Consider the following 23,526-nt stretch of genomic DNA (forward strand, 5'->3'; position numbering starts at 1 on the left):
TTTTAGCCAACCTTTCTTGGGGGGAAGAAAACAGATAGTTAAGCTTAGCAACACACATTAAAAATTGCTGGTGAATGCAGCAGGCCAGGCAGCATCTATAGGAAGAGGTACAGTCGACGTTTCGTGCCAAGACCCTTCATCAGGACTAACTGAAAGAAGAGATAGTAAGAGATGTGAAAGTGGAGGGGGGGTGGGGAGATCCGAAATTCCAGCATCTGCAGATTTCCTGGTGTTTGCGTAGTTAAGCTTAGCTTACCTTTCTTGAAATTCATCTTTCTTTTCCTTTCATAAATTTTAAAAACTCATAAGGCAAACATAACAAATTTCTGTTAAATAACTGGCATAAACCAAAATGGAATTTATTTTTTCTGGAGGTAGGCTTGGTAGATTTTATTTAAATAGAGGTTGTAAATTGATTTTAATGAATGCTATTTACAACATGAAAATTTATTGACACTATTGAATTGTAAAGTTACTAAAAACTATAAGCCAGAGAAATATGAATAAAAATATAGCCAAAGACACAATTTTATATAAGGCTTTGAATGAACAGTTTCCATAAGGCTTGGGCCATCTGGCCTATTGAGTCTGCTCCGCCATTCAATCATGGCTGATCCTTTTTTCTATCTCCTCCTTAGCCCCTGTTCCCAGCCTTCTCCCCGTAACCTTTGTTTCTTAGTTTCTTACTAAGTGACATGATCAGGCTCAAATATAGACCTAGCATGTGAAACCTGTGTTTGTTTTTTGCTGTACAAATACTCAATTCTGGGTCAACCTTGAGATAAACACACACGGGTTTCACCTTCAACTGAAATGAGACTATTGCGATCCTTGCTTTTGATGCTTGTTAAACGAGAAGAAGCTGGCTCACACATGTAAGAAGTTGAAAACTGCAGCAAAATGTATATTGCTTTCCTATGAATGGCAGGATACTCTACTTTCACAGAAATCTGGAGCGTCCAGGGGCAGGTCAGTAAATCTCATCTTGACTGACGATCCAACTGCAGCTCACAAAGTTCTTCCTGTTCTCTCAAAGTCAAGTTATGAGGCTGAGCAGAAGATTCAGAGAAGGTTCCTCATCCAGTCATATACTTGTGTTGAAAGGGAGAAAAATGCTGTTCAATTTTGTTCTGCAGTTCTTCCAGGTGGTTTTCAATAAAACTCAAGACTTTCTAATCCTTCCTCACTCTCAAGCCTAAGCAGTAGTGGAAACATTTTAAGATTTCCTTTAATCTCCTTTAATTTCCTTTTTGCAATATGATTTTTCCAAAGATCCAGTTTCCTTTTAAATCCGAGAATCTTGTCACTTGAAGTCAAAGCAGTTTCTCCAGGGCCTTGCAGAGACTTGTTCAACTGGTTCATATGATGAAAAATTTCTGTTAAGTAGGCTAGTTTCTGCAGCCATTCTTCACCTTCAAAGCACTCAACAAAATCTGGCCTTCTATTTTCTTGAACGTACTCCTGCATTCATCTTTCAGCTCAAACACCCTGTTGAGAACTCTTCCTCTGCTATGTCACCGGATTTCAGTATGTAGCAGAAGATTGATGTGCTCCTTGTCCAGGTTTTCACAGTTTTTTGAACATTCTTAAGTGAACTGGTCTTTGTTTATTAAAGTTATCTATTTTTGTAGCATCACCCAGAACTTTATTCATTTTATCTCCAAGAGATTTTGAGATCATCACCTCTCTATGAAGAAAGCAGTGTGTTGTGACAACCTCAGGGTTTTTTTTTTACAAGGGAAACCTTTCATGGAGCCAACCATTGATGGGGCACCATCAGTACAGATGCCAACACAGTTCCTCCAAGACAGGCCTTTTGCTTCCAGATATGAAGATAAAACATTAAATATATATTGGTGTTTGCTTGTTTCAGGCAGTTCGTTGCAACAGAAAAAGTTTTCTTAAATTTCGCCATCATTTACAAATCTTACAAATGCTACATATTGGTGAAATCTGTTGACTCATTCACCTGGATAGAGAAGCTGTTGTTTTTCAGTTTACCTCTCAAAACCTCTTCAGTGTCATGTGACGTGTCATCAATACATCAACTTATCGTACTGTTTGAGAATGGCTGCCTTCTTGCCCAAACAAAAACATGGAAGAGCCCATTCTCCAGCTACTATATGTGGACGACTGTGTTCTTCTCATGTACCCAGAGGACATGCTGCAGGCTGCAGTCACAGTTTGCGAAGACTGCGAGGGCTTTCAGGTTAACGGATAGTCTGAAGAAAAAGATCCTCCATCAGAAGCCCCCTGGTGGCGTTTACAACCCACCCTGGATCACCATTGATGATCACCCTCTCACCACGGTTAAGCAGTTGACCTGCCTGAGTGGTGTCATCTCCAATGACACTTTGGTAGTAAGGGACATTGACAATCGGCTCGCCAGAGCTAGCAGTGCCTTCGGGTGCCTCCAGCATGTGTGGAACTACCACCAGCTGTGTCTGTCCACAGAAATCCAGGTGTACAGGGCTGCCACCATCACAACACTGCTATAAGGCTCCGAAGCCTGGATCTAGTACCACAACCAAATCCAGTTGCTCGAGCACTTCCATCAGCGCTGCCTCCGGTCCATCGTGGGTATCAGCTGGCAGGATCGTGTCCTCAACAACGATGTCCTGGAAGAAGGCTCAACTTCCGAGCATTGAAGCCATTTTTCTGCTCCGGCAGCTCTGCTGGCCAGGTTACGTGTCTCACACGGACAGCTCCAGGTTACTGAAAGCAGAACTCTTACCAGGGCAAGAGAGATAATGGTGCCCTGCACAAGAAGTACAAAAACCAACTTGAGCGGCAGCTCTCTCAGGCAAATATCAAGGTCAACGAGTGGCAGCAGCTGGCTTGTGACAGAGATCGCTGGAGAACCCCTGATCCATGACAGAACAACTGCTGAAGAGAAGAGGAGGCACAGGAAGGATCCAAAGGCCCACATCCCAGTAGTTCCCATGTCCCTACTGCTCTGGAGTCTGCAGATCCAGAATTGGCCTCTGCAGTCACCAACGATCCTGCTGTCACTCCTGTGGACTCTTCTTCCTCCTCATCTTCGCAAGTGAAGAACTGGCTGTCATCGTCATTGAGCATGAAACCTTTTCAATTTCTCGTACTGCATCTTGTCCTTGCATTTTACGCACTATAATTTTACAGGCTGGCATCACTAGGTTCTCACCAACTGTGTGACTTTTCCTTTTCTGGATAATGAGTTCTGCTGCTAAGTAATGTGTGTCTGGGGTTTACTGACTGTGGCTTTATTACCAAAAGCTTTATGGATTGTTTTGATATTCTAATAGCTGTTTAAAATAACTACGTGTCATATGGCAGTGATTTGAAGTTGTGTTCTTTCAGTGTTGCTGGAACCATTGCTGCATTCGTAAGTTGCTTGCCACAGACTAGGCACAATGGAATAGGACAGCTTGGATCACCAGTCCTTGTAAAACCCATTGATAAGAAGCATTCATTGTAAAGACGGATTTTTTTTGTGTGTCTGTTGTTGGCGTAGTACAGTGAAATGACTCAGATGATTGTAATTCAAACATGGCCACACGTCTGAGGTGCCCGTAAAACACGGGGACCATTCAATGCTCGGAAAATGCACTTCATGCTACACATCAGCCTACCGTCCTCCCTTCTGTGCAATACAGCGCTCACCAATTACTTACAGCCTTCCCTATCTCGCATCAAAAACTGAGAATAGACTCAACCAAACAAACATGGTCCTCCTGCGCGCTACCATCTGGGCTGAGATTGCAAATGGGGTTGCTCGGTCACTGCCCACCACTGCAAGCGCTAGCATCGCGAGTTGTGCCGTCAGAAAGCGATGTTTATTTTTTAAATCACGATCTCTGGTGGAACCTCTCGCAGAGCCCTGGTTGAGAAACCCTGGTCCAGACCGTAGACCCTGGAGCCCCACTCCCTGGCCTTCTCCCGACACCTTTGATGCTGTGTCCCATCGAGAGCCAGTCAAGCTCTGCCTTAAGTACACCCAACAACCTGGCCTCCACAGAAGCCTGTGGTAACAAATTCCACAAATTCACCACTCTCTGGCTAAAGAAATTTCTCTGCATCTCTGTTTTAAATGGATGCCACTCTATCCTGAGGCAGTGCCCTCTTGTCCTGAACTCCCCCACCACGGGAAACATCCTTTCCACATCTACTTTGTCTAGGGCTTTCAACATTGGAAAGGTTTCAATGAGATCCCCCCCCCGCCACCACCCTCCATCCTTCTAAACTACAGCAAGTACAGACCCAGAGCCATCAAACATTCCTCATATGAAAACCATTTCATTCTTGGAATCATCCGTGTGAGCCTCCTCTGAACCCTCTCTAACACCATCACATCTTTTCTTGGATGAGGAGCCCAAAACTGTTCACAATGCCCAAGGAAAGGCCATTCAAGTGGATCAAGTTTTAACTCTGATGCCTTACTACTCTTTGGGGTTGATAATGACAATTTTTTTGTACTTTAATTATTACTGAATATTTACTTTTTTAAAAAAATTTAATTTTAAGCATCTCATCTTTATTGCTTCCTCTTGCATATCATCTTTTCTCCCATTATTTGATGGCCTGCGTGTAATTTTATATTGCATATAATGTAGTTTCCTCTTGGTTAAATCTGATACATTTGGGGGAGTTTTCTCTGATCACAGTAGTGCAGCTGATGAACATGCTACCTCACAGTTCATGTGAGCCATATTCAATTTTTGCATCTGTGTAGATGAGGGTTAACTTCTGGGAGGAGTTGATGAGCAATGAGAATAACATGGGATTAATGTAGAATTAGAGTAATACGATTGCTCGAAGGTCAGTCAGTACAAACTCTGGGTTGAAGGGCATGTTATTGTGTTGGATAAATCTGACTACATGACTAAGTCTCAGATTCCATGTAGTGGGCATAAAGCCACTTCACTGCTTTGGATTGCATTGTGAAGCCCCGTCAAGTCCATGGCCCTGTGGTCAGCTTAGTATCAATCCATTTAGTTCCTGCTCACTCCACTTCCCTCCCATCAGACTTCCCAGGAACCTTCCAGATTGAGCATTAATCTAGGTACAATTGTCGGTACCCAAGGGAAGGTTAAAAATATGTGCAATGGATGAACAGTGTTTCTATATATTTACAGCTCCCATCCAGAGCATTATAGCACATCTGTCAGTGGCTCTTCTTGGGGAAACAGCTTAGATTTCTTTTTCAGCTATCTCCAGATTATTCACCTCCAACCTCTCCCATCCTAAACTCTAGCTTTAGAAGGGGAGCTAACTGTGTTTTCAGTAAAAATGGAGCTAAGGCTGCTATGATGAAATGCCCTACCAGCTTGCTGAGCGTTAACTACTAGTCATCCTGTGATTGACTCATTGACTGTGAACAGTAACTGGTGAAAACGGCTTGCAAGATCCTGCTCTGGGTATTTGTTTGTTTCTTTTTTTTTCTGTTTAAGCAGTTTGTCTTTGATTCATAATATGTTCTTCAAGCACTGAAAATGTCCAGGTGTACTTAGCCAGCAAAACAGAATTAAGGCAGTATCTCAGTCATGTTGAGTCTTGCTTTCTATTTGTTTATTTTTTAATTGCATTTTTATTATAATGTAATACTACTGCTAATATTACTAATTACTAACATTATATAACATAATATTATTAATGATCTAAAATTATGCAATAATAAGAACACCTGTGGTTGTGATTTCTGTTGACAGCACTTTGGAATTTAATAAATTGTATAGAACAAAAGTAGTGATTTTTTTTTGTGCTACACATTTTCAAACAACACTTTAATGAAAATATTGTTCTAATCATCACTTTCGTTGTACCTTGTGAGAAAATTTTTAAAGTGCAGGTGAAATTTATGTTTACTTCCTCTGGTCAAACAGTAAATTGTTTTCAATAAGTTTCTGAACCACTAAAATAGTCAGTATGACTACACTAGGTAAGCCACTCTGTCAGGTATGCCTTGCTATTAAGCATGGAGATTGTAATTGAACTTAAATATGAAGTTTCAAAGATGTCACCAAGGAAAAAGGAAAAACCAAGAACTCTTCCAGAAGCACAATTTTAGAACATAGATCATTTAAATCTCCAAATGCAGTTGTTTAGAAAGCATGGTCATAATTAGTTTTTAAACTTCCTTTGTACTGCTGATTTTCTCTTTTGTCCTGATGGGGGGTAAAAATGGAGATGTGGACTTCACCAAATTCCTGCATATTATTTTCTTGCAAATCACTGGATAGCAAAATGAACCCATCTGATATTCAAGCCCCAGAGGAGTACAGATGCCAAATGAATTGCCTTCTTTCCCTTCTACTGTTGCAGTGTACTTTCAACAGTGAAAATTCATTCTGTGATTTTGCTGCAGTGATTCATCTGCTCACTGTTACTTTTGAGAGTTTCACTTTATTTTAGCTGCATAGTTCACCTTTGAAGTTGTGACCTAAGTCTCTAATTACAATCTCTGGGTCATCTGTAAATGTCCACAAATGTGCCCTGTTGGAGAAATCCATACAATGTAGGGTTAATTTGTACTTTAAGTTGATGTAGAAAAAAAACTGCAAAGTGAGCAAAAGCATCAGGGAACTTAGAATAAGACAAAAGATTGTATAAGTCAAAGGTTTGAAACATGTAGAGGAATTTCTTATCCTTTGGTTTTCTAATCCCAGGAACTGAAAATAATTTGTGTGTTTGCCAGGAATGCAGAAGGACTTGCTCTGGTGCACATTAAGTAGATAAATTGCAGGGACACAGTCTTCTAGTAAGGCCTGATTACTTTTTGTTGGGGAATGGCCTTGTTGGTCAAGAGTCTTTGTGCAATTACACTGTATAGGCTGCTGCAGAGGATGGAGTCAAGCGCAGTTGCACGAAGGATTGAGATGTTATGGAGGATTTCTTCAAAGTGCTTGTTCAGTTGCCACTGACCACTTCTCTGCCCTTGATAAGTTCATCTATGTTCTTGACATTCAGTTGAGTGGAAGTTGGTTGTCTGGGTCGTAAAAGGTCTTGACAGCACAGAAGAATGCATGCTGCTCCAGACCATTGTTGACTTGTTCACTGGAAGCAAATGAGAGGATGAGTTTTACAGTATTGCCCTTTAACAAGAAATCTTCATGAGAAGACAAAAAAAAATGTGAACAGCTTATTTTAGCATGCTTGCAATGCACCAGGACCCCCCGTTAGTCATTTTAGATGAAAAAGGATTTTTTTTTTTGATGATGAATGCTTTTAGACTTGGCACAAAGCTTGTAATGTACTGGGTAGCTGTGGTCCCTGCCCTCCAATATGCTCTAGAACCTGGACTGCTTAACTCTGGCACCTCAGTACATTGAAAGAGTCTACCAAAGTCAAATCCTTTAAATTCACTTGAAGTGAGTCAATATTTGCAGCATTCAACACAGATATTTTCAGCTGTCTATGCTGGGATTGTGTCTATGCCAGTCATATACCTGATGTGCTCAATATTGGGCTCTATCACAGAAAAGGATTGCGTGTAATTGAAGAGGAATGATCCAAGGATATTCTCAAAACCACCTTGTAAAAAAAATAAACTATTCATGCTCGCTGAAAGAGGAGGCGGAGCATTTGTAATCCAATTGAAATTGTCTCAGATGTACTGGGAGCACACAGAAACTACAGGGGGGGTCAGGGGAGTAGATCACCTCACAATCCACCTTTTCTCCTGTACTGCCCTACCCCGGGAAGAGTGCACTTTCTACTGTGGCCTCAATAGTTGTTTCCACTCCAGTTCTATAGATTTAAAAGCAAGTCAGTTGCTTTTGTGTCCCAGCCAAAAAAATGTATGTACAAGATTCTAATCAAGGTTCAGTATTACAAGCTGAGATTTGGAATGGCCTAAAACAATGACGTGAGCACTTTATGTGGAGAAGCATGTGGAACAATAATGTACAAATCCTCACAGGTAACTCTGAGAATTGACAATACTTCAATAAAAGAGCAGTGCATTTGTCCCATAGTATCTTTTCCAGCTTTGTCAGTCAAAGCCTTCATATGAGTCGAACACTTTGAATAGCCCTCAGTTTCTTTGCTTCAAATGTTTATCTAGGTTGCCTGCAAAGAGTTGAGGAATTTGCCACCTCTTTCACTACTGGCAAAATATTACGTGTTTCAGGAACTCTCAAAAAAAATTCCCTAAATATCTCCCTTTTTAAAATTGCTCTTTACCTTTTGTCAACAGTAGAAATGTTGTTTATTTTTTAATCATCAAATTCTCATTTAGGCTTGAAATCGTCCCTGTAGCTTTTTCTGTCCTAGTGGAAATAGTGTTGTTTCATGATTACTTGTCTACTTTAAGTGGCACTTTGGAGAAATGTTAACTTAGAAACTTCATCATGCCACTTTGTGTCTTGGAATGCCAGGTGGGTGTCCAACTATCTGTATAGCTTGCTTAAAACATGATGGGGTGGAATACAGAGAACAATGGAAGTATCCATTAAGGACCTCTATTGAATATGGGGAAATCAGCATGGACAACAACAGAGTTCTGTTTTATTACTTTGTGGAACCTCATTCCCAGGCATATTCTTTGCACTGCATATTTGGATTGAAGATATGATTGTTGTTGTAAATGAAGAATGTAGAACAGCAGACCTGGATTATTAATGGGGTGCCAACCTGTTGATACGACATCACTCCCGTGCAGAATAAACAGTTGGAACACTGTGCTGTGGACTTTCCCAACTAATCCATCTGGTGAAAGCTCTGTGCTTTTACCGCACAGTTGTAAATATCGGATTACAATTTAGCAGCTGCAACTCCTCTCTCAGTTGGAGGTGGTTCTAAAAGCTTCAGCCTAGTCTTTTGCACCGGTAGGCATGTTCACTGAGACCCCTCCTACAAACTTCTCAAATTGTCGACCGGTATTGTCAACTGAGTTTCCTATGATTGCAGAAGCCCGTCTTCAAGTAATTTGATCCATTCTCTAGGATACCGAGAAACTCTTGTGCATACATACCGGATATGAGACCTGGAAACAAACTACTTATTCTGAACATATATGCTCCAGATATTTCCACATCTTGCCAAGCAATTCCAGTGTAAGCACAAGCACAGTCCCGATGAAGGGTCTCAGCCTGAAACACCGACTGTTTACTCATTTCCATAGATGCTGCCTGGCCTTCTGAGTTCCTCCAGCATTTTATGTGTGTTGCTTTGGATTTCCAGCATCTGCAGATTTTTTCATGTTTGCCAGTTGGAAATTAATCTATGATTTTAAAAAAAGAGAGAAATCCAATCTAGCTAGTGTTACGTACCCCGTAACTGGGTTGCCAAACCAGCAGAAATGGATCACTCAGTTGGAGTCTGGATTACTAGAACTAAGAAAGTTTTATTAAAGAAACAAGCAACACAGTACTCTAATCAAAAGGATAATAAATGCAACAGTTCAGCAATGATAAACACACATGTACACAGAATTAAGATAACAGGATCAATCAAGCTCTATCGTCGTCTAGGGGTAAATGACCAGTTTCAAAGTGACACAAAGTTCAGTTCAATTGAATTCAGTTCAGTTCGCAGTAATCACTGCCGTGGGAGATGGACAGTGTGGGGGAAGGAGAGAGAGAGCAAAACGAATGAATATTCAAACGGCTTCCACACAGACCTTCGATATTCTTCGCAGTCAGCTTTCGGGTGAGCCTTCTGTGACGTCTTCTGAGGTCACCGACCGTGACCCCTCCGTTTCCAGATTCGATCATTTCTCTGCGGTGAACCTGGCACCCAGGCAAGGGCGGACACACACCAGGTTCCCGCTGATCGTGCCTTTCCACCCTGTGCGTCTATGGCTTGGTCCCGCGACCAGCCTTCCAAAACTTCCCACCGACTTGTGGGAGACGCACCGTTTCCAGGGTCTCGTTACCTCGGGGTGTCGTGTGTGTCTTGCCTTAGCGAACCTGTCCCTTTTTATCCCCCTGCTGGGGTATCGCCTGTCCATCACTTCAAACAGTTCAGGGTTCAAAGAGGATCTTGACAGCTCTCAGACCGTGTCTCCTTCCGTTAAACTCTCCCGTCCCTTCATTAACATCTCCAAATGCTACTCCATTGTTTTCCTTATCTCTCTTTCTCCTGAAGACAAGTGGCAGACCACCTGCTGATCCCACTGGTGCCAGCACAGGACAGTTAACATCTTAGTCTATGTGTACTTTTGTCACACTAGTTACTACTTCCAGTGATGAAGTGATGAGCTTTCCACTGATGTGTCAAGCCTAGCACAAAGGAGGTGGTTGGGTTTAAAGGGATGGACATTACAAGACTGATTTTGGCGGTGATGTCCTTCATGTTTTGAAGAGATAAAAATATAACCAAAGTTGATGTTTATAATTTTGGATGTTTAAGCACTGGTCATTTGAAGAGACTGACCGTAAGATTCAGTGTAGTAATTTAAGGCTTTAATTAGATTTAATCAGAATTTTTTTTAACTAACAAATTAAGTTATGCTCCTCATCGCCAATTGTATGACTCCCCTAAACTTGAAACATCATTCAACTGGCAGTACTGTGCCATTTTAACTTAACTTCCACTCAAATAGAGTTCTAATTTCTTCATTTAAACACACGTTTAATTGTACAGGTTTCCCCCACTATCCAAAGGTAGAGCGTTCCTATGAAACGGTTCATAAGCCCGAATGTCGTAAAGCGAAGAAGCAATTACCATTTATTTATATGGGAGAAATTTATGAGTGTTTGCAGGCCCAAAAAATAACCTACCAAATCATGCCAAATAACACATAAAACCTAAAATAACAGTAACATATAGTAAAAGCATGAACGATATGATAAATACACAGCCTATATAAAGTAGAAATACTTTTCTACAATCATTACCGCACTGTTCGCCGTAGCGAAAATCTCACACAAGCGCTCTCAGCAGAAACTCTCTCTCCAGTAACCTTTAAGCTATGAGGCTGCCAAATCATACCAAATTACACAAAAATACACAGCCTATATAAAGTAGAAATAATGTATATACAGTGTCGTATCACTTACCGGAATCGGGAAGACAGCGCCGAGCACACTGATGATGGTGTGTTAGGCTGAGTCGTCGGAGGTTGGGGTGGTGCGATGGTCCCCACCCTCTGGGCCACCGACCGATACCGATCCGCGAAGCATGCAGTGGTGCAGTGGTAGCTGGGACGCACCCAGCACGTCCTTAAGAAAAAAGCCGAAATAAATAAGCTAATTAATTAGGTGCCGCCCGGCACGTAAATGTTGGCCCAGATCAGAGATGACACAATCGGCAATCGCCTCTGATGTGGAAGGCTTGAAAAAGAACAGTATGCTTGACTGCTTAGCCTCACGTATTTTTCTATCATACAGTTCTTTGTAAGCACTCAAACCATCTTGCAAATATGCCCTAAACCAACGTACCCTTTCAAAATTACAGTTGTACTTTTCTGCAATCATTGCAGCGAAAATCTCATGCAGCTGCTTCACATTCAGTTCCTGGACGACTTCACTTTCGGTCCGTTCGCTACTGCATTCGGTTTCGATTGTTATCCTTTCCTCTTCCAATTGCATCAGCTCTTCATCTATCAGTTCTTTGTCATGGGATGCCAAAACCTCTTCAACATCATCTTTGTCAACTTCCAGAAGCCAAACTCACTTTGTCCTTACTTCATTCACCACAATCGAAACACTTAATTATGTCTAGTTTTACGCTAAATGTAACACCTTTACGAGCTCTTTTAGGCTTTTCCGATACCTTAGAACATCTTGCTAACGGCTGCTCACAGGCACGTGGTTAAGCAATGCCGGCTAGAATGCAGTTCCAGGGGAGGCGCCTGGCTGCTTGGGGCACGCACTGCCTTTTTGCGTAACAGTGAAAACACCTTCTGTTAACGAAAACAGGTAACTAATGTAGGTCTTTCGTAACAGCGAGATTTCGTAAAGTGAACGTTCGAAAAGCAGGGGACGCCTGTACTTTATGTAGAACAGTCACCATAACCTAAATGAAATGGTTTTTGAATCCCTGTGGAAGGGGTGGAAGGACATGTTCATTCCGCCATGGGAAATAATTTGAATTGGGTATCTTAGTAAAACAACAGGTCACTGACCTTCTAATGGCTAAGTGGTCGTATTTTTGGGCATCGAGCAGCGCATGTTTAAATGTATATGGACTTAAATTCTACAAATTACCACTCTCAGTAAGGTTTTTATGAGCACTGGTTTGTTGTTAATTTTTTGACTGAAGGTCTCGTCAGTTTCTAAGTTTGCTTCTCTGTTCTAACAGATATAAGGCATCCTGAAGAACTCTCGCTGCTGAGAAAACCTAAAGATCCAACAAAAAAGAAAAAACGAAAGACGGACGAAAAAGACCAAGGTGAAGATGAGGCATTGGAGTTGGAGGGACCATTAATCACTCCAGGATCAGGTCTGTAGCAGTATTCTCCGATTATTAGAGAAAAAAATGTGAACATTAAGAGCCGAGGCGTCCTAGGTTGCAATTTTCCTGATGTACACAGTGTATTCTGGGCTTCATCTGCCACCTCCTATTGTACCAAAGCTTTCAGTCAGTTTTATACATCATTGTTCATGTACAGTAGTTCCAGAGAAACACCAGATAAAGAGATCAGCTCAGTACTTGCATTCTGAGAGCCTATTACAAATAAGATCTTGCTCTTGCGGTTCGGTTGATGTCCATATTAGAGAGAAACCAAATAGCTTTGCTATGGTCGAGAGCATAAAAGAAAGGCAAGCATAATTAGCTTTTAAATTATATTTGTGCCTTTTTACATTCTTTCAATTAAATTTTAATGCATGATGATCCATTTATTTTAAAATGGAAGTTTAATGTGAAGTTTTTCAAAACAACAGTGACCAATGAAAAACAGTAAATCCTTTGCTCTTGGATCCTTGCTATGGCATCGGCAGGTGCAGAATTTTTACAAGCTTTCATTTCACTCATCATAAATCGAAAGATCTTTATATTCTGAGTTTATCTAAGCCCAGGCATTTTTATTGAGTTAAACTCCATCGTTGACTGAGTGTTCGCCTGCTGGTCTGATATTGTCACTACTGGCACTTGCAGCTCTGTATGCATCAAGTTGTTAAACCAGAACTTTTAAAGGAAACCAAAAGCTAACTAAAGTTCCCCTTTTGAAATTTTTCATAAAGTATCGCTATGTGCATGAGGTATTTTGTACAAAATGATCAGTGCTGTCTAAGGCAGTTAAGGATCTACTGCCTAACTGAACAATCTTTCTTTAGCAGTACAGTATCCAGCCTGTAGTTCCTGAGGTAATGTGTATATTAGAAATATTGCAGACTATGCAAACTGGGCTTTATTTTCCTTAGACAGTTATTCTCCATGCATGATCTAGGACTGCCTCTTGCTTCACAAAATATCAACATTTTTCATTGTCTTACGAAATCTACCAAGCTGCTATGGATCCTGAGATTGGAAATCTGGTTCAATTAGAATAATCCTGAAATTTAAAATCCTTTCTCCTTGTGAGTTGTTGTGCTAGAACCCAGACAGTTCTGTCCTACTCTTTGCATACCCACAATATGCATGTTTGTGGTGTTTGATCAATTCCATCACTTATTAGGCTTTGGACCGCCTTTGTAATTCAGATTATCTAAACTGATCTCAAATTTTGATCTCATGGAAGTCAAGCAACCATTCACTACACAAAGACCACCTTTGATTTTTACTGGCAACAGATATCTGCTTACTGGAATTGTTTTCAGAGCAGAAGACAATTTTCATAAACCACCTTCCATCATAGGTGGGAAATGGGTCTGATTGCTAATAATCACATAGTCCTCAGTACTGTTTGCTGCAGCTTTGCAACTGAAGCAGTTTGTGCCATAAAGCAATTAGTCACTACTGATGTTCGGGTATGAGTTGATAAGGAATAAGTAACAGTTGTGCAGCCAAAGTGCTAAGTAAAGACGCTCTGGTTACTTCTCACTGACAAAAACACATGATACAGTAAACTTGTTTTGCGTGGGGGTTTAAGTAAGTAGTTCTCTGACAGCTTTATTGCTGACATTGGCAGCATGGTAAGTCAGCCATGACATTGCTGTTTTCATAACATTCACAAAACCAACAAAGAAGTTACAGCGTAAAAATGGGGTCTTGCAATTTTACCTTCATACTTACATTGATTTTCCCCAGATGTTGAATACTTTATTGCAAATTGCATCTTAAAAAGAGATGTGCATTAGTATCCATAATCTCAGCAACTAATTGAAAGCGTTTTTCTCTCTGCCAGTTGAAAATTAGTTTGAGGGTATTGCCTAATTTTAACAGTTTAACATTAATAATAGCTTTTAGTCAAAACTAGCTAGCATTTGTCAATTACAATTTATCTATGACCCTCTGTATGTAGGTTAAGTACCACATTTCCTGAATCGCATTCATTTTTAGAAAAACTGAATTCCAATTTTAAGTAATGTTGAGCTGAGCTGAAAGTTTCTGTTAAACCAACTTGAAAACTTCCATGAACCATTAAGCTCATTCAAGTTTTACAGATGGGTGTGGCAATTTAGGGCTTGAAGCCAAGAAGCTACAATCAATCATTTCTTTTATAAAGATGCAGTTTCTAATTGATGGACTGAAAAGGTATGATTGTGGTCAGCGAAATCATTTCAGCACAAAAGCTTTTTCATCTGGTATGGCCTTGCTTTTACAAAATATGTATTTATTGTTGATTATCTACTTGCATAGTCATTGACAATATATACATATGATGCAAAATTTAGTGTAGAGTAAAGACAGGGAACTTCTAAGGTTGTGAAATTTTTTGTTTTTGGTAAGGCATCCTAGTGAAAAGGAAATGCAGTGGATTCTGGTTAATTTGGCCATTGGTAAATCGGGGCAGCTACTTATTTGGGACAACTCTTGAAGAGCAAAATCTAATCGAGAAAATAGCAGGAATTTCCAGTATTTATTTGGGACACCATGCTGCTTAATTGGGACAGGAGACTTGATGAACAGTTTCTAGCTAGATCAATCATGTGCACTTGTGTGGTTGTTAGACACTATACCGTGCTTAGAGTGAACAGTTTTTTAAATAACATTAGTTGCATGTGTTTGTGTTCAAAAATCTGTGATTTTTGTCACTGATAGTTGACGAGAAATAAGCAGTAAGGCAGTTCAGAACTGTTTCGCTCACTGTGGTTTCAAGCATTGAGCCTCGGAGATGCCAGAAACAGCTGGGAGTGTAAATGAAATGATTTCACTACTGGAAGTTAAGAACTACAAAGAATTTTAAAAGTAGCAACAATCAGCTTGAATGTTACAATGAAAATGAAAGATTTAGAGGACGCAATTGTCTGCACTAGATGTCTGCACTTAGTCAATCAAGGGAACACAGCAAAATACACTGGATTAATTCTTCCGTTGATAACTATTAGGAACTAATAAACAGCTTTATAGTACTGTAGTAATATTAGTTGCATTATAATTTGTTCTATATGTCATTTAATTACATAATTTGTTACACAGTTAAACAGTTGTTTGTCTTTTTTTTTGTATACCTTTTTAACTGTTTCCATGAAACTTTGGCTAACTGGAGCAGCCACTGAATTGGACCAAAATGGACATGGCCTGGTGTGTCCCAATTAACTGGAATCCACGGTATTTGATAGCCTTGTGCATTTCATGTGGAACATGTTAATTTGGATTTGGATAAGGAAATCTGCTGAATTTCCAATTTGTGCTACCTACATTTTTTTTTATCCTACTGGATATCTTCTCTTTAAAAAAGGTGCTGGTTGATCAAAGTTCTTATTAGAATGCATTTTAATGAATGTGCTATTTTCCACAGAATATAACAGCAGTAGCAACAAGTATCTTAACTTATGTTCTTTGAAGCATAGTTGCAGGTGCAGCATTGGAACTAAAAGTAACTGGCCTTTGCACCTACTAATGCTTTGAGGATGTAGTCACAGATCTGCATTGATACAGAGAATTTTAATTCAAAGGGATTCAAAGTACATTTATTATCAAAGTATGCATGCAATATACAACCCTGAGATTCTTCCCACAGACAGCCACAAAACAAAACCATGGAATCCATTCAAAGAAAAAAAACAAACCGCCAACTTGCAAAAAAAAAAGAAAAATTGTGCGAATGGCAAAAAAGAGCAAAAACACAATATAAAAGACCAAACCACAAAGTCAACAAAACAATCCAAGCATGTTCAGTTCTGGCTCCTTTCAGTTCAATCTAGCACTGTGTTGTTCCTTGAATGCAGGCTGCAGAGCCCATCTGCCCCGATCAAAATAGCAACAAAAAAAAGAAAACAACCAGAAACACATCATAACATGGACACCTGTCTACAAACTGCATCAATTAAACCTTTCGCAAGACCCATGGACTCCAGCAGCATTGAGTGAGAGACCAATTGAACGCAGGCACCTTCCTCCAGAAGCAGCAAGTGTGTGAGTGAGTGAGTGTGTGAGTGAGAGTGAGATAGATATAGATATCACTCACAGGCAGTCAGCGCTGAACACCGGTTCACCACCTGCTCTTGACCTCACTGATTTCAATTTTCCTCAACATTTAGATTGGGGAGAAATGGAGTTGATCATGGGCTCGCGCCCCGTCTCCAGGCTGCGCTCCGCTCGAAACCTTATCAAACACCCTCAGAGACTGCAAAGCGCCAGACTGCTCACTTGGCCCAAAAAAACACCATCAAATAGTAAATCACAGGGTCCAATAGTAGCTGAATCATATTTGAAAGAAGAAAAACAGTAATAAAGGAAGTAAAATAAGTGGCTTCATAAATTGTCTGAAGGATGTCTGTAAATGAATCCCGAATTTTGTGTAATTCTCTAATGAAGTGTTTTGCAGCAGGAAATATTTTCCCCTCAGTATTTCCTTTATTGTGAGTGCTTACTAACTTTTGATACCTTAGCTAACCTTGTGGAAGAGTGGATTCTCAGGGTTACTTTACCTACGGTTCAATTACATTTGATTTTTCACTCAACCTAAATCTACACATATCAGCTACCAGTCTCTGTCCTAATCCCACCCCATGTACTGCTATATACTGGCAATCTTCCCAGCTCCCTCTCAAATGTAACTTCTTACTTTTTTCCAGATTTCTGTTTCTATTCTAGACTCAGCACCTGCCATTTCTGTATCTTCAAATTTTTCAGTGCTCTTAATGTTATTTGTTTTAAAAACTCAACAGAACGCAGGAAGCTCATCAGAGTACAAATCTGTTGTGCTGTTCACTTAAATCATAGCTATTCCATTTTACTTTTTAAACTTGTGCCTGGTTTTAAGTTAGTTTAATAAGTCTTAAGAACTTGTTCTTATCATTAGAACCAAGGCATTTTGGTGCTCCCAATAAAAAATATGCGCCAGTAACAATATGATCTGTCTTTCAGTACTTCAGTCCATTTCCTTTTGAGTACAACTTGTGCATGTATTTGTAATATATTTCATCTCTCAATCTCATTTAAATATATTGTCAATTTAACTGTTCTGTATACGGTTCTTGAATTTAAATCACTTTATCTTTACAACTTAGCACCAGTGGTCATTTGAACCCAGTGGTATCCCACTGCATATTCCTACAATACAGCAGTTGTCCAGCCTTCAGGAAACAGGATATTCACATGCTACAAATGTCCTCATCTATAGTCCTTTAAGAGAAACTTTTTGCACTTACTGGAGTGGATGGGGGGGGTTTCTGAAATGTTGCTTGCGTCAGATATGCTCATTAATACAAATGTCTAAACAGCCAATCAGCAACTCAATGTAGTAGTAACTTAATGTGTAAGAGCATGCAGACATGGTCAAGAGGTTCAGGTCAACGCACACAAAATGTAGGAGGAACTCAGCAGGTCAGGTAGCATCTATGAAAATGAATAAAGAGTCACATTTTGGGCTGAGACGCTTCATCAGGACCGGAAAGAAAGGGGTATAAGAAGGTGGGTGGAGAAGAAGAACAGCAAGCTAGAAGATGATGGGTGAAGCTGGGTGGGGGCGGGAACAGGACACGGTAAGAAACTGGGAAGTGATAGGTGGAAAAGTTAAGGGGCTGGTTTGGCCATTTATCAATATGGTGTAGAAATGTGATCTAAGCGACTTTGACCGTGGAATAATTGTTGGTGCCGGACAGGGTGGTCTGAATATCTCAGACTGCTGATCACCTGGGATTTTCACACATAACATTCTCCAGAGTTTATTTTTTAAAAAAACACAATCAATGAACAGCAGTTCTGTGAGTGAAAATGCTTTGTTAATGAGAGAGGCCAGGGAAGAATGGCCAAACTGGTTGAAGAAGACAGGAAGGCATCTAACTCAAATAACCACACATTACAACACTGGTGTGCAGAAGAGCATCTGTGAACACACAACACATCAAACCTTGAAGTGGATGGGCTGCAGAAGACCACGAACATACACTCAATAGCCACTTTGTGTGGTACAGGACATATTAGGTATGTCCTGTACCTAATAAAGTGGCCACTTTATTGTGACGGCAGATACTTGCAATGAAAATCAGTACAAAGACTACAGATCTGGTTCCCACTTCTCTACAGCACACTAACTGTGCTCTGTTATTAAATAACCTCTCAGGATTGTAATCTCAGTGTCATAGAATCATACATTCATAAAATTGTGTTCATTTGGCTCTATGGATGTATCTCAAAAGGTCCTGTTCTGCAGTCTATAACTTCTGTTGCAAGGTCAAAATTAATAGTGATTAGAAGGCAACAATAGATCCTTAAGAACCTGAAGCGCAGAAGTAAAAATGTGTTTGTGTATAGGCTCCTGTCCAGGTCTGATGTGGGTGCAGTGGGGGTGGGATCCTCTACAGAAATGAATTAAACTTTCACAATGCTCTGGAGGAACTCAGCAGGTCAGTCAGCATCAGTTGAAAAGATTGTTCAACGTTTTGGGCCGAAACCCTTCGTCAGGACTGAAGGAAGAACTTTGGGGAGGGTTTGAAGAATGCTAGTAGTTGGGGAAAAAACAGTAATTTGAAAGACAAAGGGGTGGGGGAGGGGAAGCAGGGAGGTGATTGGCAGGAGAACAATGCGAAGTAGTACAAGGAGGCGGAACTATGAGGGAGGTGATGTGAAATAGGGATAGAGGAAGGGAGGGGGAGGGAATTACCAGAAGTTGGAGAATTCTATGTTCATACCAAGGGGCTGGAGACTACCTAGATGGTATATGAGGTGTTGCTCCTCCAACCTGAGTTTAGCCTCATCATGGCAGTAGAGGATGCCATGTATGGACATATCTGAATGGGAATGGGAAGCAGAGTTGAAGTGGGTGGCTACCTGGAGATCCTGTCTGTTTTGGCGGACGGAGTGGAGGTGCTCGACGAAGAGGTCCCCCAATCTGCGTCAGGTTTCACCGATGTAGAGGAGGCTGCACTGGGAGCACGGGATGCAATAGATGACCCCAAAAGATTCGCAAGTGAAGTGTTGCCTCACTGGAAGGACTGTTTGGGGCCCTGAATGGTGGCAAGAGAGGAGGTGTAGGGACAGGTGTAGCACTTACGCTTACAGGGATAAGTGCCGGGTGGGAGATCTGTGGGGATGGACGTGCGGGTAAGTGAGTCGTGGAGGGATCGATCCCTGTGGAAAGCGGAGAGGGGTGGAGAGGGAAAGATGTGCTTAGTGGTGGGGTCCTGTTGAAGGTGGCGGAAGTTGCAGAGGATAACGTGCTGGATCCGGAGGCTGGTGGGGTGGTAGGTGAGGACAAGGGTCCTGTTGTGGTGGCGGGAAGATGGGGTGAGGGCCGAAGTGCGGGAAATGGAGGAGATGCGGGTGAGGACATCATTGATGACAGCAGAAGGGAAACCATGATCCTTAAAGAAAGAGGACATTTGAGATGTCCTGGAACGGAAAGCCTCATCCTCGGAGCAGATGCGGCGGAGACGGAGGAACTGGGAATAGGGAATAGCATTTTTGCATGTGGCGGGGTGGGAAGAGGTATAGTCGAGGTAGTTATGAGAGTCAGTGGGCTTGTAGAACATGTCAGTGGACAGTCTGTCTCCAGAGATGGAGAGTGAGAGATCGAGAAAGGGGAGGGAAGTGTCCGAGATAGACCAAGTGAATTTGGGGGCTGGGTGGAAGTTAGGAGTAAAGTCGATGAAATTGACGAGCTCAGCATGGGTGCAGGAAGCAGCACCAATGTAGTCATCAATGCAGTGAAGGAAAAGTTGGGGAGCGGTACCAGAATAGGTTTGGAGCACAGACTGTTCCACATAACCAATGAAGAGGCAGGCGTAGCTGGGTCCCATGCGAGTTCCCATAGCTACACCCTTATTCTGAAGAAAGTGGGAAGAGCCAAATGAGTATTAAGTGTGAGAACCAGTTCTGCCAACCGGAGGAGGTTAGTGGTGGTGGGGAACTGGTGAGGTCTATTATCCAGGAAGTAGCGGAGGGCTTTGAGGCCTTCTTGATGGGGAGTGGAGGTGTATAAGGATTGGACATCCATAGTAAAAATGAAGCAGTTGGGACCGGGAAACTGGAAGTTATTGAAGAGGTGGAGGACATGGGATGTATCGCGGATGTAGGTGGGGAGGGACTGAACTACGGGTGACAAAATGGAGTCCAGGTAGGCAGATACAAGTTCGGTAGGACAGGAGCAGGCAGAAACTATGGGTCTACCGGGACAGTCAGGCTTGTGTATCTTCAGGAGGAGGTAAAACCAAGCGGTTCAGGGTGTGGGAATAATGAGTTTAGCGGCTGAGGATGGAAGGTCTCCAGAGTTGATAAGGACGGTGATTGTGCGGGAGACAATGGTTTGATGTTTTTTGGTGGGGTCCTGTTCCACGGGTAAGTAAGAGGAGGTGTCAGAGAGCTGCCGTTTGGCCTCAGTGAGGTAGAGGTCCGTCCACCAGACTACTACGGCACCACCTTTGTCAGTGGGTTTGATAGTGAGGTTGGGATTAGTGCAGAGAGAGTGGAGGGCAGCGTGTTCAGAGGGAGTGAGGTTGGAACAGGAGAGAGGAGTGGTGAAGTTGAGACAGTTGATGTCTCGGCGACAGTTGGAGATGAAGAGATCGAGTGCAGGTAGAAGGCCCAGGCGGGGTGTCCAGGAGGAGGAGGAGGGTTGAAGACAGGAGAAGAGGTCATCAGTAGGAGGAGGGGAATCCTTGCCAAAGAAGTAGGCTCGGAGACGTAGGCAACGGAAGAAGAGTTTGACGTCATGGCGGGCACTACCAGCATTCTTCAAACCCTCCCCAAAGTTCTTCCTTCAGTCCTGACGAAGGGTTTAGGCCCGAAACGTTGACTAATCTTTTCAACTGATGCTGACTGACCCGCTGTGTTCCTCCAGCGCATTGTGAGTGTTCCTTTGACAACAGCATCTGCAGATTATTTTGTGTTTATGAATAAAACATGATGTTTTTACAGCTATTGCCAGAGCATTGAATTTAAATCGCATGTAGCACAGAAACAAAGTCTTCAGTCCACTGTGACGGTGTCAACCATCCAGGACCCATCTGTGTTAACAATGCATTGCTAAATGATGTTAATATGGCTTAGCAATGCACAGCCTTCTGTGCCTTGACAATTCAAGTGTGCTCACCAAAATGTTTTAAGGTTGTGAGAGTTTCTGCCTTCATCACCCACTCAGGCAGTGCATTTCAGATATTATTTTTTCCTCTGATCCTTCTCTGAATCTCTTTACCCTTTTACCTAAAAGCTCAACCTTCAAGTCTTAGATCCCTCTGTCATGGGGATATATATATTCAGAAGTCACCAAGCTGAGGGCAAAATTAAAAATCTAACCGAAGTTTTCTGTGAGAATTGTAATCTAGAAATTTCATTTATTTAACAACAAATCTACGTACTAATTGGGCGGCCTAGTTGAGTGGTCTTTCATTGACTGTGTTGTGGTTATTATTCTACAGATTTTTTGAATATGTCCACCAGTTAAGAAACTGGTCCACCATAAGAAACTTACAGTTGTACATGGTGACATATATGTACTTCGATAATAAAATTTTCTTTGAACTTTAATTTATAAAGAAATTTGTTGTCTATTGAATAATGATAATTCATGTTGTGCACATCTTTTTATTTGTTGCTTCAAACTTCAGTTAAAATCCATTTTCAGAGCTAACGCAAACTTGTGAATCTTTGTTCCAAATTGGAGCAGTATACGTTGTGTAATTTTGATTGAATGTTGTAAGTTGTAAAATAGAAACTTTCATTCTTGCTTTGTAATCGTTAGTCATTGGTAACTAAACAAGTGTTATTTCAAAAGGCTGTGCTAGGAAATGGATCAAATCTCATTGCTCGTCTTGTGTTAGTTCTCACATGGTATTTTATAATTGTTATAGACAGACGGCATGTGGATTATTTTTTTCTTCCATATATAGTATACTTAATGGGTTGGAAGGAAAATGAATACATTTCTTTAGTCCGACATCAAGTGTACGACTCACTTTTACAGAATGTGATGGTTTTTATATATCCCTTATCATTACTCCTTATTTTGATGAAAGTAGACCAGAATTATTTTAAAACACATGGCAGATATCTTTTCAACTTCCCTGGCAGACCATTAGTGAGACTTCAAAATGTAAACTTTGGAGGAGTTTGATAGTAAGCAGTCTCCACTTCTGATTATTTTATCCTTCTGTCATTTTAATGATTGCTAAACACTTCCACTTTTATCTACTATGACCTTTAAATTTGTGTTGTATTGTAAATGATGTCTGATTGTATTTTAAAAGGCTTTTTGATATTGTCATCACTGAGGGATAATTCACTTACAAGTTACTCATTATCCTAGTCTTTGGTGTTTTAATAGTACTTCTGCGAAATATTCAAAGATATTGTAGATTTGAAGGCTGGAGATGAAGTGTTAATTGCTAGGCAGTAAGAATAATAGAACACCTGCATGTGTTTAAGGCAAGCATGAGAATTACAGTAATGCAGATCTCCTTGGTTGCCAGCTATTGTCAGAGAACTTCCTGAGGTGGTGTAGAACAGCTAGTCATATAGATTGTCTTCAGTGACTGCTAAGTCTCTGCTTCACTATTGGCAATGAATTCCCAACGGAACTGCATCGCTGAGGGTACGTCCACACTACGCCAGATAATTTTGAAAACAAAGCTTTTTCTCTTCGTTTTGACCTTCTGTCCACACTGAAACGACGTTTTCATCCCCCGAAAATGGAGATTTTCAGAAACCATCTCCAGAGTGAATAAATCTGAAAACGCCTAATATCCGTTGTAGTGTGTACAGGGTAGATGGAGAGATTTAAACACGCTGTCATGACAACACCACAACAACAATGCTTTTACTGCCTCTGCTTGGTACTGCACAAGCTGTTATAACGCGCAGTCGGTGTGAACGGCGTGAGAGTTAAATTGTAAAGTGAGCTTTTTTGACTATTTTAAAACGCTGTCATGACGTGCCGGAACAGATAGCCGCAGCGCGGCATTTCGTTGTTTTCTTGAACGCAACCACCTAACAATTTCAGAACAGACAGCAACGAGACTGAAACCAGGAGGGTTAGAAATGTACTCACCAAATACTTTGACCCATAGCTTACTGAATAAATAAGTATACTCACTTCGCCCTGTTTTCTGTCCTTGCTTG

At 41.2% G+C, this 23,526-nt stretch overlaps 1 protein-coding gene across 7 annotated transcripts in view; it reads left to right on the forward strand.

Moving 5' to 3' along the window:
• fermt2 (FERM domain containing kindlin 2) overlaps nucleotides 1-23,526 on the forward strand; it is a 157,023-nt gene that overhangs the window by 57,507 nt on the left and 75,990 nt on the right. For all 7 annotated transcript variants that reach the window (XM_072268790.1, XM_072268830.1, XM_072268780.1 and 4 more), the window contains exon 4: nucleotides 12,223-12,363. In XM_072268790.1, coding sequence (XP_072124891.1) covers nucleotides 12,223-12,363 — 141 coding nt within the window. The remainder of the gene's footprint in view (nucleotides 1-12,222; nucleotides 12,364-23,526) is intronic.

This window comes from Mobula birostris, chromosome 1, assembly GCF_030028105.1.
Source record: "Mobula birostris isolate sMobBir1 chromosome 1, sMobBir1.hap1, whole genome shotgun sequence".
In the NCBI taxonomy this organism is placed as follows: Eukaryota; Metazoa; Chordata; class Chondrichthyes; order Myliobatiformes; family Myliobatidae; genus Mobula; species Mobula birostris.